This window comes from Parasteatoda tepidariorum, chromosome 2, assembly GCF_982258835.1.
Source record: "Parasteatoda tepidariorum strain Cologne lab strain chromosome 2, Ptep-v5.0, whole genome shotgun sequence".
Taxonomy (NCBI): domain Eukaryota; kingdom Metazoa; phylum Arthropoda; class Arachnida; order Araneae; family Theridiidae; genus Parasteatoda; species Parasteatoda tepidariorum.
Genome location: NC_141756.1, coordinates 25,213,366 through 25,231,340, shown reverse-complemented (window position 1 = coordinate 25,231,340; position 17,975 = coordinate 25,213,366). Strand labels below are relative to the sequence as shown.

At 29.8% G+C, this 17,975-nt stretch overlaps 1 protein-coding gene across 1 annotated transcript in view; it reads right to left on the bottom strand.

The window, feature by feature from the left end:
* The window catches only part of LOC107447604 (hemicentin-2-like), a 410,317-nt gene that overhangs the window by 40,709 nt on the left and 351,633 nt on the right, over nt 1-17,975 (bottom strand). The window contains exon 11 of the mRNA XM_071177281.2: nt 6,024-6,152. Coding sequence (XP_071033382.1) covers nt 6,024-6,152 — 129 coding nt within the window. The remainder of the gene's footprint in view (nt 1-6,023; nt 6,153-17,975) is intronic.

Sequence of the window (17,975 nt, the reverse complement as noted above, 5' to 3'; positions counted from 1 at the left end):
AATGTGTCGCGATTGGGTATAGGTTTTCGCTGTGTTAAATTTTGCTATTTGTTAACGCTGACATAGTACACTTTAATTAATATCTTGCTACTTATATATTTATCTAAAATTTTTATATTTCTTTCTCTCAACTGTTTCTGATTAAACGACATCTTCCTTTTTATTTTATCCTCTGATTTTATATACATTTTTAAAGTCACAACACTTTTCCATTATTAATGGTGTTCTATTCCCCATAGCAATTTGTAAACAATCTTCATGATGAAAAACGCAGTTAAGTGCTTATGATCAAGCCAGATCCATCATTTCTTTAATAATTAATTTTTTTTTAATTCTTTTAACTTGTTCGGTGACAATTTCATTTTATTGCTGTCATATATCAATATCAAAGTCAGTGTTTACATTCTCATTAGTTTTTGATTTTAACTCCACTTGGGTTCTTGCAATGCTTTTTTGCATTATCTTACATAGGTTAGGGCTTTATATTTCTATTTGGTGTTTAATTTTTGCTTGCCATTAAATTGTTTATTTATCATGTCTCTGTGTTTTACTATCTTACAACTAATATTTCTTAAGTATCCACATATATTTTTACAATGTTCTGTTGCATATTTATACATAACTTAGGGTCATCACTTAACTAGATTTGCTGGATTACTGTTTGACAATTTTTTTGCTTCAATATCATTAACCGGACAGTCCCTGGCCAAATCATTTGCTGCTGTTACTAAAAGTGCTTTTTAACAATTTAATCTTTCCTTAAGCTTACAACTTTTTCGTCACAGCGATTCCCTATACCCAATTAATTTTTATTTACTATCCCTGACCAAGTGTCAATTTGTCAATAGCAATTACTAATTTTACCTGTTTTAATCATGCCTTAAACAAGTTTTGTATTTACCAATGTTTCTATATTGCGTTCTCTTTTCTAACTGTGCTTAACACAACTCAACATAAATTTTCTGAGTTTTATGTCCCTCTTTAATAGGGGATCAACTAATTTAGCCTGTTTTCTATTCTTAGCTTTTCATAGTCTAATACCATCTTTTTTATAGATAAAATTTTGTTCACTTGCCACCACTGGTTGCACAGTTACATATTCGGCTTTTGTCCCGTTTGGTCTATTTTAAACTAATTTCGCTTCGACCACCGGCCCCACTCTTTATCTCTTGAGTTTTCATAGTATTTTATTGTTTTAGTAGTCTGTTTAATTTTTAGCTTAGTATCACACATCAAAATTTAAAAAATTTTCATACTCGCTCCGACCATCGGACCATTATTTTACTTTGCTTTCTCTTAGGTTTCTCTAATATTTGACGCTTATCTAACTAATTATGATACCAATAAATCAAATTAACGTTTTTTATACTCGGTCTGACCTCCGGACCCACTTTCTATTTTCTTGTTTTTTACAGCTTTAACAAATATTGGTTGCCTGTACTCAATATATTTTGTTCCTAATCAGCATAACCAATATTTTCCCCACTCGCTCCGACCACCGGACCCATTTTCTAACGATTAGTATTAACCGTTTGAAATTTATTTGAATAAGAACAGCATTCAAAAAGGATTCTGCAAGTAAAACAGGGGAAGTTTATCAAAGAAATTTTGAAAAAAGCTTTCTGGATATATATTTATTCTAAAATCATTAAGTTTTGCATATCCATTGCGAAAGATTCTCGTAAGTATTTATTTTTTGATGTATGGTAAAATATCAACCAGAAATGTTGCCATAGCTGTATGGCAAAGGTGTACCATAGCCTATGGAAAATATTTCTTTATAAACTGTAGCACACCTTAGTTTTATGGCAAAAATTTGCCATATAAAAAATGCCATAGGATATTCCTATGGGGTTTTGCCTATGGCAAAATTTGCCATACATCTATGGCTAAATTTTACCATATAAAAAATGCCATAGGATATTCTTATGGGGTTTTGCCTATGGCAAAATTTTGCCATACACTTTTGCCATACATGTATGGCAAAATTTTGCCATACGTATATGGCAAAATTTTACCATAGGCAAAACCCCATAGGAATATCCTATGGCATTTTTTATGGCAAACCTATGGCAAATTTTCCTAAGGGGTGTTTCAAAATTCAGCAATCCAAACCAAGGCAATACCTCCAAAATTGAAAAAGTCATGTAGTTTAACACTAAGCTTGTCCTTTCAAACAGTATCGAAGGCTTTCGATAAGTCTAATAAAGCTGCCACGGTATGTTGAGTTGGTTTAAAATTTTGAGAGCGTCCTTTATCTTTTGACAAAAGTATAGAACCAAATCTGTGACCTTTTTTCAAATCCATATTATTCGGGTGGTAATAGATGATTGGAATCCAGAAAATAATGAAATCCTTTTTTTCACTGTCCTCTTGGGAAATGACCTGCGTCATACAGGCATCGGAATTGCAGATTTGTTGGCCCGTTTTCCAGGGGCACCATATTAGGTGGGCAACGTTGCTCCCACTATAAGGACATATAGTACAGAGAATGAAAGAACATCCATGTCTTGCCAGGATTCAAACCTAGAACATTTCTGGTGCAAGGCCAGTTCCCTGACCCCTGCACCGGCCGGTTGGCAAATAATGAAGTTTTGCAAGGATAATTTTTTCCATTTGTTTACAAGTCATACTGGTTAGTGCTATAGGTCTATAACTCTCTAATCTTAAACAGTCATATACAGGTTGCGTCTTTGACTGTTTTTTTGATGGGAATAATTTACAGACTAACTGATTTCTGCCCTATAGCGGTATTATATCTACCTAGATAATCTGCAAAATTATTAATTTTTGAGCTATAGCGGTATTATTTCTACCTAGATAATCTGCAAAATTATTAATTTTTGAGCTATAGCGGTATTATTTCTACCCAGATAATCTGCAAAATTATTAATTTTTGAGCTATAGCGGTATTACTTCTACCCAGATAATCTGCAAAATTATTCATTTTTGAGCTATAGCTGTATTATATCTACCTAGATAATCTGCAAAATTATTAATTTTTGAGCTATAGCGGTATTATTTCTACCTAGATAATCTGCAAAATTATTAATTTTTGAGCTATAGCGGTATTATTTCTACCCAGGTAATCTGGAGAATAACTGATTTCTGCACAAAAAGGGGTATTACATGTAACTAGATTATCTGCAGAATAAATTATTTCCGTCCTACAGCGATATTATAGCTACCTCATTATCAGAGTAACTGATTTTTGCACTATAACGGTTTTATATCTACTCCCATAAATTTTGACGTTCAAATGCTGGAATCTCGTTAAGCATATAGACTGTTTTATCGATAAGATAAACAAGTCAACTAATTAGTATTTTTCTGTTATTTAAATCTCTTAGATTTTCATTGTTACCAACAGATCTAATCAACCCTTTTGGGCGAAGTTTCCAAACTTTTTTATCATCACCTCCCTACTCTAATCGACCTAGTATCTTTTTCAAAGCCACGAATGAGTAGTCCTCGTTTTCCTTTACTCTTTAAATGATTGAATCTCGGGTGAGTTAAGTCAATCAACAAACTTTCTCATTATTTGTCTTCTACGAAGAAGAAGAAGTATTTGGAGCAAATGGGAATCCATGATAACAGCCATTACGATTTAGGATGTACGCTTCATTTCATTTTTTTTATCACCATTATTTATCCCCACCCAACTAAATGACTTAAAGTGAAGGGAAAATATTTCTCCAAGGCGATGAAGTAAGAATTCATATTCTTTCAATGAGCCACGCAACTGTGCCGATCATTTTGTTTTGAGAGAGGGAAAACAGAAAGAGAATTTTCCCCATGGGGATTTTAACGCGGCGCCTTAGTATCATTACCCACATATTTTACATGTCAGGGTGGAAGTATAACCGGGAATGGGCTAATTTGTTCATGAGAAACTTTTCTCAGTCTTAAATGATGCTTATTTGTAAGTATTTTTCTAGTTTTATTGTATTTTTTAATAAATGATGCATTTTCAATCAGTGGGAAAATATTAAAAGATGATTTAGTGTTAACATTATTTTAAATTTAGTGCCCAACTGTTTTATTGTCCAAGGGAAAGCTTATTTTAGGTCTAAATTTAATCTATTATTCAATATTTTTTTTTTCCAATAAAATCATAATAAGGGATATCTTACTTGCATGTTTGTCTCATAAAAACAGTAAAATTTATATGTAATGGAACAAAAATTTAAATATATTAAAAAGTAATGTTTTGGCATTTTTAAAATAATTGTCTTTAATTACTGCCTTAGTACATCAAGTACGCCAGCAGCCTTAAATACAATTTAAATATAATAATAAAGAATCAAAAAACGCATTTTATTTTATTTATATATTTTGATTTATTGATTATATTTTCACTTAGTTGTATGTAACCTTGATGATTTGAAGGGTGTGCTTAATTTTTGTCAGATGTTAACTAAATCGTGCGTGTTTTGAGAGACGAAATCTGGAAAAAATAACTTCGTTGCACAAACTTGCAATTTATTTTAGCGAAATTAGAATTTTAATTCGTCAAAACAGGTACGGGGAAGCACAAATCTAGAAAATATAGTTCCAATAGATTTTCAAGAAAGTATAGTCAAAAGTTAATCCTGTATTTCACAATTTCTAATTTTGAAACTTTTTCCATGTTTTTGAAATAAGCTTTAAGAAAACTAAAAGATTTTCTAAGAAATTATTATAAAACTAGTTTATCCAAAGATAATTTTACTCAATAAATAATTTCTATAAATAATTTCAATCTATAATTGTTGCTTAATTTTACTCATATAAGCAGTGATTTAAAAAAAATCATTAAAATTTAAGGTATGCAGAGACAACTTTATTTAAGACAAAATCCAATGTTTAAAAAGACTGAATAAATAGAATTTAATTTGAAAAAGGAGTTTGAAATTGAAATTAAGATATTTTTTGAGCATTTATAGCATAAACTTTATTTGATGTTTCAAAATTTCTATTTTGCTCTTTAAAAATCATAAACCCGTATCCATCAGTAAAAAGTATTTTCATTATGAAGAAATGCATTTCTGTGTTTTATTTTGTGTTATAAATTTGTTGGCTCAAGTGCTAGAAATTTCGTGAAAAATGGCTAAATAACAATTTATTTAATTGTTATTCTGCCATATTCAAACAAAACAGTCAAATGACCCATAAATAAGATGGAATCAAAATTTCAACTGTGAGGAAAACCGTTTATTAACGGTTTTTACATAATACGGTAAATCAACCAGAATTTTATCTCACTAACTAAAACCCTCACTGAAACTATTCAGTCTTTTGCAACTGTGTACATATTATAGCTGAGAGGGCTAATCTGTCTACTTGTGACCAATACAACGGGAGTTAAAGTCCCAGCTTTTCTCACCGCAACATTTCCTCCTTAATCTTCAACACTTGAAGAGTTTCCAATGTCTTGTACTCCCCCATTTGTAACACTGAACAATTTGAACGTGATACCTTTATTCACACATAGATGGCAGCACCAAACAACCGCTTAGCAAAAAAAGTTTATTTTTTCCATCTCTTACGCTAGGTGAAACAACCAGATCTAATTAAGTAGCTATCTATGGTTAAGCCTAGCTCCAACTTAATTTCTTTTTTGCGATTTTGAAACATTTCTGGTAATAAATAGTTAAAAAAACCGTAGAGTTTAGTATTCAATATTTTTTTAGCCATACTAATTGCAAACGTTTTACTAAATCGTAAAGGTGCGAAAGTGTTCTTTACCGTAAACTTTACTATTAATTAGATGGGAAGATTGCTTCCAGGTATTTCACCGCAATTTTAGAATGAAAATTCTAACAGTGTAAAAGTCAGCCTGCGTGTTTAAACTGCTCTTCCGTTTTTCGAATTTCTAATTATTATTGTACTCGGAAAGAGATTCTTAAAAGTTTTTTTTTTAGATTTTATTTCCAGTTGTATATACATGATATATAACGGATATATCAGGTATATACAACTATGATAATTAGATATCATATATAATAATTAGATAATGACAATTAGATATCATATATCTATACCTGATATCCTTCTCTTGACTGCCACCACAGCTGCAGTGATAACAAGGAAAACCATTAGAATGACAAGACCTCCCGCTACTCCTGCTACAATGATCAAGTTTTCTTCTTGTAACACCCAACCAGATGGAGCTGGAAAAGTATATACATGACTAAAAGAATGTAAAATAATAGAAGTATATAAAAAAATTAAAGTATATACACAAGTATACATTAGACTTTTTTACTAATCGAAATTTAGGCAATTTTCGTTATAATTTTCCTGTTTACTCACGATTTTTAATATTTGTATGCGTAATAGAATTAAAAAACGCGATAATTTATTATTTTTGGATAAAAGTTGCGCATTTTTGATTAGTTCATATTCACTGCAATATTTCATATTATACTAAATGAGGTAATAAGGGGTGTTCCAAAATTAAAGCAAGACTTGAATTTGCCTCCATTTTTGCAACCCTGATAAAAGAACAATTTTGCAGCAGAGAGTTTAGTGTTAGTGGAGTGTACAATGTGTATATGGATTGTACAAGACAGTGCCTCATGCCATACAGTCAGTGAAACAATTCAATTTCTGCATGACACATTTCCTGGTCGTGTACTCTCTCGTTTCGGTGTTCGGAATTGGGGGGGGGTTTATTTGAAATCAAAGGCCTATGTGAACAACCCCACAACCACCCGTGCATTAAGAGAGAAAATTAAACGCTGCATCAACGAAATTCAGCCACAATTATGCAGAAAGGTCATGAAAAATTGGACAAAATTGTGCGTATGTGGCAGCAAAGCTGTAGAGGCCATTTCCCAATGTGTTATTCTAAATAACCCTATTTTATGTACTTTATGATTCAATGAAAAAATAACAATCTAAAGACTAAAAACTGTGTTTTCAATTTAATTCAAACCTTTCGTTAATTTTGGAACACCCTTTATGCATACACCAGATTATAAAAATTCTTTTGGAAAATGAAATTGCAAACAATTTCTAGTCTTATTCCTGATATGTACTTGTGTATAAAATAAGAATCTGTTTGAAAAAAAAGATATGTTTCATTTATAGTTAAAATAAAAAGTTAAATCACAAAAAAGAGTCGCTAAAAACTGAAGTCAAACATATTAAATATGCGTATGCGTTGTAAAAAAAGGAAGATAATAAAAATTGAGATTTCACACTCTTTAGTGGAAACAATAAAAAAAACACTTTCAAGCTCATTCATTGCAGTCTTGTTTAACCATTTACAGCTTCCAAAACAAATAAGTTTCTTTTTTTAAAATTTAGTTAAACAAAGAAGAGCTTAAAATGAGAGGAATTTTCTACCCATTACGTAAACTGAGGAATGAATATTTAATGAGGATAAAAAAAAACGCTTTCGAATAGTTGAAAATAGGAAAGCATTAGTCTATAAGGGAAAAAGAGATATAAATAAACTTGAAGCTATTAAACAAAATGGAAGTGTAATCTTTGATATTAAATTAGTCATTTGCTTATAATGGAAAACGAAGCTTTCAAAAAAAACTTGTTTGCGAACATAATTTTCTTTTTCATCTCATATTTAAGAATCTCATAATTGTATTTTTGAATTTTCGTTTATCCAAAAACATTAACGAATTTTTTCCTTTGATTGTGCATTTATACATTTGCAATTTTGTAATATAAAAATGATGTCATTTATATTTTTTAGTTACGGATGAAACTGTTTTACTTTCATTAAAAATGAAAGAAAATTTTTAAAAACAGCCATTTTTTACCTCTAATAATATCAATACTCAGCCATGCGGTCTCAATAGATGTCTATATTTACGAAAGTGTTGCAGAATTCTGTGAATGAATTGATTTTATACAATAATATAAATGTTTTTCGAAAGATGTAAAACAAAAAAATAATTATTCCGATTTGAATTTTGATTAAAGAAGCTAAACTCATTCAAATTCATAAAATTTTATAGGGTAAAAAGCACATTCTAAAATAAGTATTCTCAAAATTGAGCAAAAATGTGTCAAAATAGCTCCGAAGCAAATAATAGACGAATTTGAAACCTCAATTTATTCAGAACTAAAACTTATTTCCAATTTTACTGGTGCAAAGGCTTGCAGCGTTAAAAATATGTTCCCAATAGCTTAGCCAGGAGATCAATAATTTTTATTTCACTCCTTGCCTATTTCGCTACAACTTAAAAACTTTTAAGTGAATGAAATGTATGTTATGACGTGTTATTGTGGCAGTCACTATATAAAGCTTCCTAATACTCCCTGGAATTTGGTATCCAAATATGGTGGTTAGAGAATCCTGCTATAAGCCCGGAGGTTCTAGGTTTGAATCCCACAGGTAGCCAAAGGACATCTCTTTCCCTCTACATCCCTTTTGAGACTACGTTTTTTTCAAACATAAGTATATGGTCTTTCAATATTCAGAATGCATGGAGTTTTCAAATTCAGAAAGTATTATTGTATATCTAATATTATTATATACAATATTCAAAATATTATTTGCTTCGGAGCTATTTTACACATTTTTGCTCATTTTTGTCACAGTGCAGGTGACGTAATAAATTAAGTATGAAATTATATTATGATAAGGACTGCTCATTGCTCATTACATATTAAAAAATTATATTATTATTGTTGAAAAGGCAATTATGAAGCTCTAAAGTTCAAAAGAGATTATTCTTCAAAACTGTTTACATAATAGCCATTTTTGACAAAATGAGTATTTAATAATGAATATGGTTAATTTAGAAAACGAAAAGGAACGTGCTATTTAAAGGGCATAGAACTATTCGGAAAAATTAGAAAATTTTGTTAACGGCTACTGACCAGTAATAGAATTTTTAATTGTGTGCACTTTTTTAAAATGTGTGGCCACTATTTTAGAATTCTAAATTACAAGAAAAGCTATTAATTTTTTTTAATGCAAAACATTTATGAAAGACTTGAGAACACTACAGACAGGGTTTATTTCTAAAATAAGGAAAATTTTTCCCAACCACTTTAGTTCGGTTTATGTAAAAATTAGGTAATGTATGTAACGTTTTCAATTAATAAAATTTAGGTTCGAGTTTTTGAACAAATAACGTAACATGGAAATTTAACGTAAATCATTGCAAAATAAATCTGAAATAACTATATTCATGATGGTGAAAGTATATTCATTAGACTACTTTAAAATATTATCTTCAATAATTAAAAAGAAAAGTAACTAATTAACTTGAATTCAATAGAAATTTTGATAACCAAATTTTGCCCCAACGAAATTTTGGATGGCCAAATTCTTATCCAAAGAAAATTTAAACCATAGTAAAATAACCTGAAAGTTCGGGAGATATTACAACTTTTTCATTCAATAACTAGCATATATAATGTGTTTAACGTAGGCATACGTAATGTGTTAAACTAACTAATTTTTAATCGTCATTTTTTACATTTACTCACCCTCTCGTTGATGGTGACAGTTAATTTTCCCCTATTTGGAAAATTAAAAGTAGACAAAAATCTCAGTCTATTGAAGCGAGAAGGCATAGACTAATTCGTTGGTATTGAAAGACATGTAATAAACAGTTAGTTGTACGATGTAATAAGTAGAGGAGGTGGGTGTGGCAGGCGTCAATAAATTGGTAAATACTAAAATTAACGTAAAATCTAAAAGTTTAAAAGTGAGTTGAATAATTTAATAACGACAAAACAAAGAAAAAGATTGATGTAAAAAATATTTAGTATAGTTTTGTTCAAGTAAACCATATACGTAAAAACATGAGTCCAAAATGAATTGTCCAAATAACATCCCAATTAAATTAGAACTAGTCCAAAATAATATCAATTATGCCAAATGAATTTTTAAAGTAAAAAATGACTTAACTAAAAAATTTAAAATAAAAGAGAAATGATCACAATTTAAAATATAAGTTGTTAAATCATATCGATTAAGCGAAAAAAATTTAAGTCTGTATATCTTTGCTAATCCCATGCGTCTTGGTAATTGCCACTCGTTTCTGGGTTGGCCGACTCTATGGAATTGCCGATTGATTGATGTCTAGACAGTGACCCAAGGGTTCATTCGGTTTGCATGTTTACCGAGGAATCGATAAATTTCTGTGATTTGAAACTGTGCATATAAAAGAACTAAATTGATATTAGTTGAAGTAAATTCCAGAAATATAGTTGAAACCCCACGATGCGCGTTTTACTAATTTTAAATCATAAAGACAAAATGGTAATTAGACACGTTTCTCAAATAATAAACAAGGCTTCTGTGAGTTGTTTATAAATGGTTATTTATTTATTTATTTTTTTACCAAAATCTCCTTTCTTATTCTTAGAAATCAGTGGAAAATTAACAAAGACAGTTTTTGTACAGACAAACGTCGCATATAATGGTTCTTGAATTTTGCATTAATTTACAAGGAGTTGTAGAAAGACAATATATTTTTAGAATTGATTTCCTCTCGAAAAAAAAATTGTCAGAGTAGAAAGTCAAATGAAAAAAGAATTTAATTTAAAAAATAGTATTACAAATAATTTGAACATTTTTGATATGGCAAAAATATAATACTGTTTATATTATACCATGCTCTAAATTTAATTCAAATCTATTTAATGTTATAAAGAGACGACACAGACAAATTTACAACTCATTTTACAACTCATTGCAGTTTTGCTTATATCATTCTAAGTTCAATCAAAGATTAAAAAAAAAAAGTAAAGCGTCTTATTTTAAACACAAGAATAAGAGCGATCACAGTAAATTTCCCCTACCTTAAAGTATAAATGTTTTTTTAAAGAGATATGAAAATGGGGGGAAATCCTTTCAACATGTTAATTAGCTTTTAAATCCACCCCAGGGTAGCGATCGGAAATATCTCTTATGAATAAAACATCAGGGAATTCCTGCCAAGATGCCAGATTCCAACGAAACAAATAACTTCCCTCGCCAAATATTTATGGGTTAAAGAAAAAAAAATTATGAATGAGGGGATAAGTAGATACAAATAAATGGAATTTTGATATTAAAAGGAATGGAGGGATAGAGATATTCTAATCACGTGCTCTGTAAATGAGAATGCTATTCAGAGAACTTCATTAAGAGTCATATGTCTGCTGTACTTTTTGTGAGAAAACCATTTTGTTTACAATACACGTGACAAAAACTTGACTTATCTCAATGAAAAACAGTAATAGTTTCACGTAAAGCATAATAAATGTTGCATTATATTATTTTTATTTCAGTAGACTGTTTCTTATTGGCTCTTTTCTCAAAGATAAGAGAAAAAAAAATTTGGATGGTTTGATGTGGTTGTTGTTAACGTAATGTATTTTAATGTTTTTTGTTAATCTTGTATGTATATTATATTTTAAATTTTTACAATGAGAAAAGTAAAAAACTAAATGAAATAGTATGAATAGCTATCTAAATATATTGAGTAAATTTACAAAAAAGATATTTTTGATTTATTGGGTACTTCTTTTTTTGTTCTTTGAAAACTTAATAAAAATTCAAGATACTTAATTGCTGTTTTAAAATTTACTAATCTACTCTAAAAGAAATGCAAACATTTATTGAAGCATTACGTATATATTCTTCTAAATATAGTGCGCAAACATTTTAAAAAATCATCTTTATATTGTATTTGCTTTCTTCTTTGAGGATTTAGTATTGAAAATACTATTTTGATATTTACTCAATAAGCAATTTAAATATTAAAAAGGAAAGAGTATGTATCACTTTCTAAATGAGGTAAGCACATGTTTATATAACAAAACTTTTTCATATGATGCATAGTTTTTTATTTGAATGTTGTGAATAACTAAGTACTGTTTTGAAATTTACTCTACGAGAAATGTGAACAATTAAATGATGCAGTACGAATAGTTTTTTTTAAAAATATTGGGTAAAAGTTTAGAAAAAAATTGTAAACAAGGTATCTACTTTCATAACTATAATTTAAATATTAAATTTAATTAATAGTAAACCTTAATTAAAACTTATAAATAAATTTTAACAAAATTTAGAGAAACGTATTAAAACTCAATTATTTATACCTCTTGCTAATTTTGTAGTCAATAGTTTCAATTTTGCTACATAACATTTTACTTAAATTTCGACGCATGCGTTAATTTGACGTTAATTTAGCGCGTACGGCTTTATTTGTTAATTTAGTGCAAATTTTTTTTTTGCATTCTACTATCTAAAAGTATCAAACTGATACTGACGATACATAAAAATATTCAGAAAATATTTTTAAATTTGAATATTTCCTAGCTTTTAGTGCTGTAAATTATTTTTATGTATTTCTTTCCCCAGTTTCTGTTTCATTATTTGTTTTTCTGTTTTCATAATATATTTTATGTCAACAAATTAAGAGGCGTTAAATAATGAGAAAGAAAATTTTCACGGATTAGCTCACAAACGTTGCAGTCTTTTTTGAGCATTTAATAGCTTTAAATGTGTGTACTTCTCCTTATAAGCCTTACGTCAGTAATTTGAATCCAAGTTTAAAGAAACGTTTGTAACTTCCACTGGAATAGAGCGAACTGAAAAGGAACATTGGAAAATTTAAAACGACCCCGACTAGAAAGTCATACCGCAGAAAATGTGGAGAGGTGAGACAAAAAGAAAAAGTCATTTAATATTAACACATAAATGAAAAGTAAAAAAAGTTATCCTCACAACGAGCATCGGTTTAATTGATGCGCATTAATTATTCAAAAGACCGTAATTTCTCTCAGCAGCGATTTTTCCGCTTTCTAAATTACCCTAGCGTATATTTTACAGTTTATTTTTTTTACAGCTGTTTTAATTGTAGATTTTAATTTTTATTCCTACGATTTTTACCAGTTACAACATTTTGCTTTTATGCTTCGCTTTGGATGGTGGTAAACATCCAGTATACTAATGTATTCATCACACTCTCAAGGCGGAGATGACTTTAAAACGGGAATTTCATAAGTGTTTGACGAATATTTCTTCTTCACCAAAGATTACTCATTTAATGGAAAAGTGGAGTAAATCTTTTTGGATTTTTAAATGGAGAAGGATTTATAGTGCCATATGCATTTATGGATGATTGGATGAAATTTTTTTTCTGCCATACGCCATACCATGCTAACGGTGGGCTAATCAGCTCAGATATGCCATACAACTCGTATAATATCTATAAATAAAGTAAGGAAAATATACAAACTCGCCATAAGCTCACTAGTTTTTACCCGAAAAGATAGTGCTTTCTAAATTTGTATTAATATAGCCGAAGCAAAACATATCAGTACAATAGTGTGAGAAGCACTAAAAACAATTGAAACGAAAATAAAACTTAAAGAAAATAAGTAAATTTAAAATAATAAAAATTCTTGTTGAGCATTACTACTGGATGACAGTTCAAAATGACATTTTCGTAATATATATATATATATATATATATATATATATATATATATTACGAAAATGTCATTTTGAACTGTCATCCAGTAGTAATGCTCAACAAGAGTTTTTTTTCCTTCATAAATGTCCGCGTTGATAAGGTCTCCACACTCAGAAGATAATGGTCAAAACAACCAGAATATGGTAAAATTTACCGTGCTTCTGGATCTATGTGAACAGCATAATCATGGTAGTCTTTTGGAAATGACTTTTTGGTAAAATTCACAATAAAACATGATTTTTATTACTATGTTATTAGATAGTAAATGTAGTAAAATTTGGTAATTTTAACCAAAAGTAGGTAATTTTGAACAGTTAAAGTAAAATTTGAGATGACGCAAAAATCTTCAATTACCTCAATTGTATATGGTAAACTCTAGTCAATTTTGTTTCTCGTCAGTAAATTGCTTTTTTTTATTTAAACTATAATTTAACATCTCCCAACATTTAAAACTATAAAAAATTTACATTATCTAATGTACAAATGACTGAACAAACTTAAATTAAATCAGTAGCTTTACAATTACGAATCAGGGCCATCCCAACATCTCAAATTTGAAGCGTAGAGGCAGTGGTTTTGAATCCCCCCGCAAACCTTCATGCATCGATTTATTTATACTTATTTATTTATTGTTGCGCACACATAACCAGGCATGTGCGCTCATTGCAAATCATGGCTTACATGCCCTTGTCAACTCAAAATACAGATGGCACTAGATGGAGAATTACATCACAAACATATTTCCTGGAACACCGAAGAATTTGAACCCCTTTATCTCCCCGTTATGATAGTTGATTCTTGTAACAGGCATTTTTCAAATACTTTAATCAAACATTTCAAGCCATCATTCATGTCCTTTTACCCCGTTTTAAAATCGAAAAATTATAATAGAGTAAAAAATAATTAGCAGCCCTATAACTCCTATCAACCAATTTAAAAAATCGTCATTTTAAATAAACCATAGAAGTGTAAACAAATCAATACCATTCTATTTGGTAAGAAGCATAGACATCAAAAGGTTAAAATTACTAAATAAATGGTAAAATGACTGATAATCTTGAAGAACATTTTGGTAATTTTATCTTGATACTTTAGAGAATGGTATTTAATGAAATTTACTTTTGTAAGTAGGTAGCTATTTTACTTACGTCGAACTAAAGCTTCACAGTGGTCTATTGGCGACGGTCTTGGAAATTTCGCCGAGGCTGATCGAAGGCATACCATCACAATTTTTGATACTTTGCAGAGGGGATGGCACCTCCGCTTTGGTAGCCCGACGACAAGCTCTCGAAGTCGAGCACTTTATGGTAGAACATTTTAACGAGGACCTATACAGTGCACCCTCGGTTCCTAATTAGGCTGATCAAAGTGGTCACCCGCCCGCTTACTGACTGCAGCCAATGATGCTTGATTTCGGTGTTCTACTGTAAACCGTGTCTTTACGATCAGTTGACTGCGGGACCTTTTCCGTTTTGTATTTGTTACTAAATCCATAATAATGAGAACTGTAATTTTGAAAATCCAGAATGTCCGGTACACAGTAACCATAGCGAACAGTAGAAGTATCGAATATATGGTTTAAGTAACGTATATTTTAGCTTAAATACCAGAATTATGGTTCCTTTTACCAGAAATATCTTCACCATACAAGTATGGAAGAAAAAATTCTCAGAGTGGTTGAAAAATTTTGTGTTGTAAATGATTTAACTATTGATAATCAGTGACTTTAAAATCGTTAAAAATAATAAAATTTAAACTTTAATAGAAATTTCAAAAAATCTTAAAAAATCTCTTAAATACAACATCAAAGAAAAACGACTTAACTCACTTTTCAAATAGCGTGCTCCCCTAGTTTCATGAATATCAACGATTTAACACAGTTTTAATAAAACCAATTATTGTTTTTAAAAAAATGCATGTTTTTGTAAAATTTAAAATAACACGCTCATAAAAAGTTTGTTAGTGCTAAATTAAATAATTAACATCACAATTTGAAATTAAGACAATAAAGGAAAAATAAAGTTAAGATCAATTAAATACTGGCAAATCGAGAAAATTTATGAAAAGTTTTTGTAATAACTCTGCATTTCTCGTTAACATTAATAACACAGCTATAATTAGACAAGTTTTTTTGAAATTATTTATTATTTTCAAAAAATTTAGAAGATATTTTCAGAAGAAAAGAAAGTGACACCTAATTAATAATTATTTCCGTTAATAATTCAGTTTTTTAAATCTCCGAAGTCATAAATTATTCTGACTGTCAAAGGGGTTTATTTTTGAAAGTGAAGATTTTTTTTTAACCAATAAAAATTGTCAATGTTTTGTTTACTAGAGTTAATAGTAAAAATTCTTCTTGTTAAGGGAACAGCATGAATTAATAATATTTATTGCATGTTAGTCTTAATTGTATTTGATATTTATATTTTATCATTAAATATTTAATGTAAAAAAATAAAATTTGCGTAAAATTTAATTCTATAGTTATTCAAGATAAGCTATTTGCTTACGTTCGCTCCAATTAAAAATGTTATTACTATCAATTTCCTCACTATTCATATTACTGATCGTAATTATTTAAAGCAGTGATTCTCAACCTGTGGGGCGCGCCCCCCTAGGGGGGTGCGAGCACACTAGAGGGGTGGCGCGAGAATATTCAAGAGAAAATATTATTTAAAAAAAATTGATTAACTGTATGAAAAGAAAGCGCACAAACACATAGAGAACAAAATACATTTCGACATATTTAATAACTTATTAAAGTGAACCAACTTATTGAATCAAAACTTAAGGTAATGAGCCAAAAATGGCTTTGCTTTGAGGATTTTTCCTAATTTTCTGGTAAGTCTGTGTGGCTGAAATTTTTTTTGTAACATCTTACACCTATCTCTAATATATATCACGTATACATTTAATTGTAAAATAAAATTTCATTTATTTTATAGTACAATTTCAAAATTGTAGCTTCTGCGCCTAAGGTTTCCCACAGGTTCCAAAGGTGAGCCATATATTGAAATCACTTTTTCACTTACTCAAATTATCCTTAGAAAAAACATTTAGACTGGCAAACGTCTTTGAAAAAGGCACTTTAAGTGTCTTGTTGGTAGGAACAAGTTTCCCGATTTTGAAAAAGATATTTGTTTTTTCAGAGTGTATATTTTGTTTATTGATTTTACATTGATAGTTCTTGTGTGAAGTCACTAGCGATTCTTTTAATCTTTATTACTGAGTTAATTTTTTCAAAAGGATTAACTAACAAGAATTAAATAACCATACTAGAGTTAACTAACCTAACCCATAACTAGTATAAAAATACCCATATTTACAAGAAAATACCAGAATCGACCATAAAAGCACTCGTGATTCCAAGAAAAATAAAAAAATACCTGAAAAATTACTTTAAAATGCAAAAAATACAAAAAACTTGTAACAAAATATCGCAATTTCTGCTAAAATGCAGAGAACGTCAAAATATTATAAAAGTTTAAAAAATACCAAAGTTTCATATTTGCTTAAAATGAAATAAATCAATTGGCATTCAATTCAATCATTCCTCTTTGAGAAATAATATGCTACGTAATGATTTATAATGAACTCTTTTATAGATTTCACGTTTGTTTCCGAAGGTGGCCCCTGTGTCCCCAAGATGGCACCGGTGTCGGGGCACCTCGGGAACATGCACATGGTCACCATTTGCACGACTTAAAACTATTAATCTGATAGATTAATTAGAATTAAAGTAATGTGGTTAAAGAAAAAGAAATAAACTTTCAAAGTTCTAAGAATTTGAACACATATAAATTACAATATCTTCTCACCCGGAAATTAGAACAACTGCAAAAAATTAAATCACTTTATAGAGTGGAGGCCATTCAAGGAAATATCTTCCAATTCAGCCTCGTGCACCTCAGATACAAGATTTACAATGCAGCAGGGACGTCTTATGATTCAAAATAAATTTAATTTTACTTTGGGGGGTGGGCTACGTTAGGAGCACTGACCACCTTTGGCTTACCCACCTTACTTAATCAAAGCATACTAAATTTAAAAAAGAAATTAATAATTTTTAGTGATTTTCTTGGGCCCAAAGAGCGGAAAAGATTCTTTATCTCAGGGTTCTCATTTTTATATAATTTGCAATCGTTACAACCGTAGTTAACACAATATTAAAACCAGGGACGCATTTCTTTTGAAGCCAAAGCTTCTCTGTAGATCATGCAATGTGTCCAGACGCATGGAGGCGATTTTTTACAAGTGCTTGTATACTTTCGAACCCTCCGGATATTGAACGAGCGCCATCGGTGCATATTCCGATGCAATTTTTGCATTCTATGTTTACCTCATTCATAATTTCATTTGAAATAGCAAATAATGCTAGCGCTGTTGTTTTGAGTTCTATTGATTTGCAGAAAAGTAGTTTTACTACTGACATATTATCACAAAATCAAACATAGACAATTAAATGAGCATCTTTATTGTGCTTCATCAAACTGTATTGAAAACATTTTGTCACGCAACATGGAGAAAAGCTGACACTACATTTTCAGC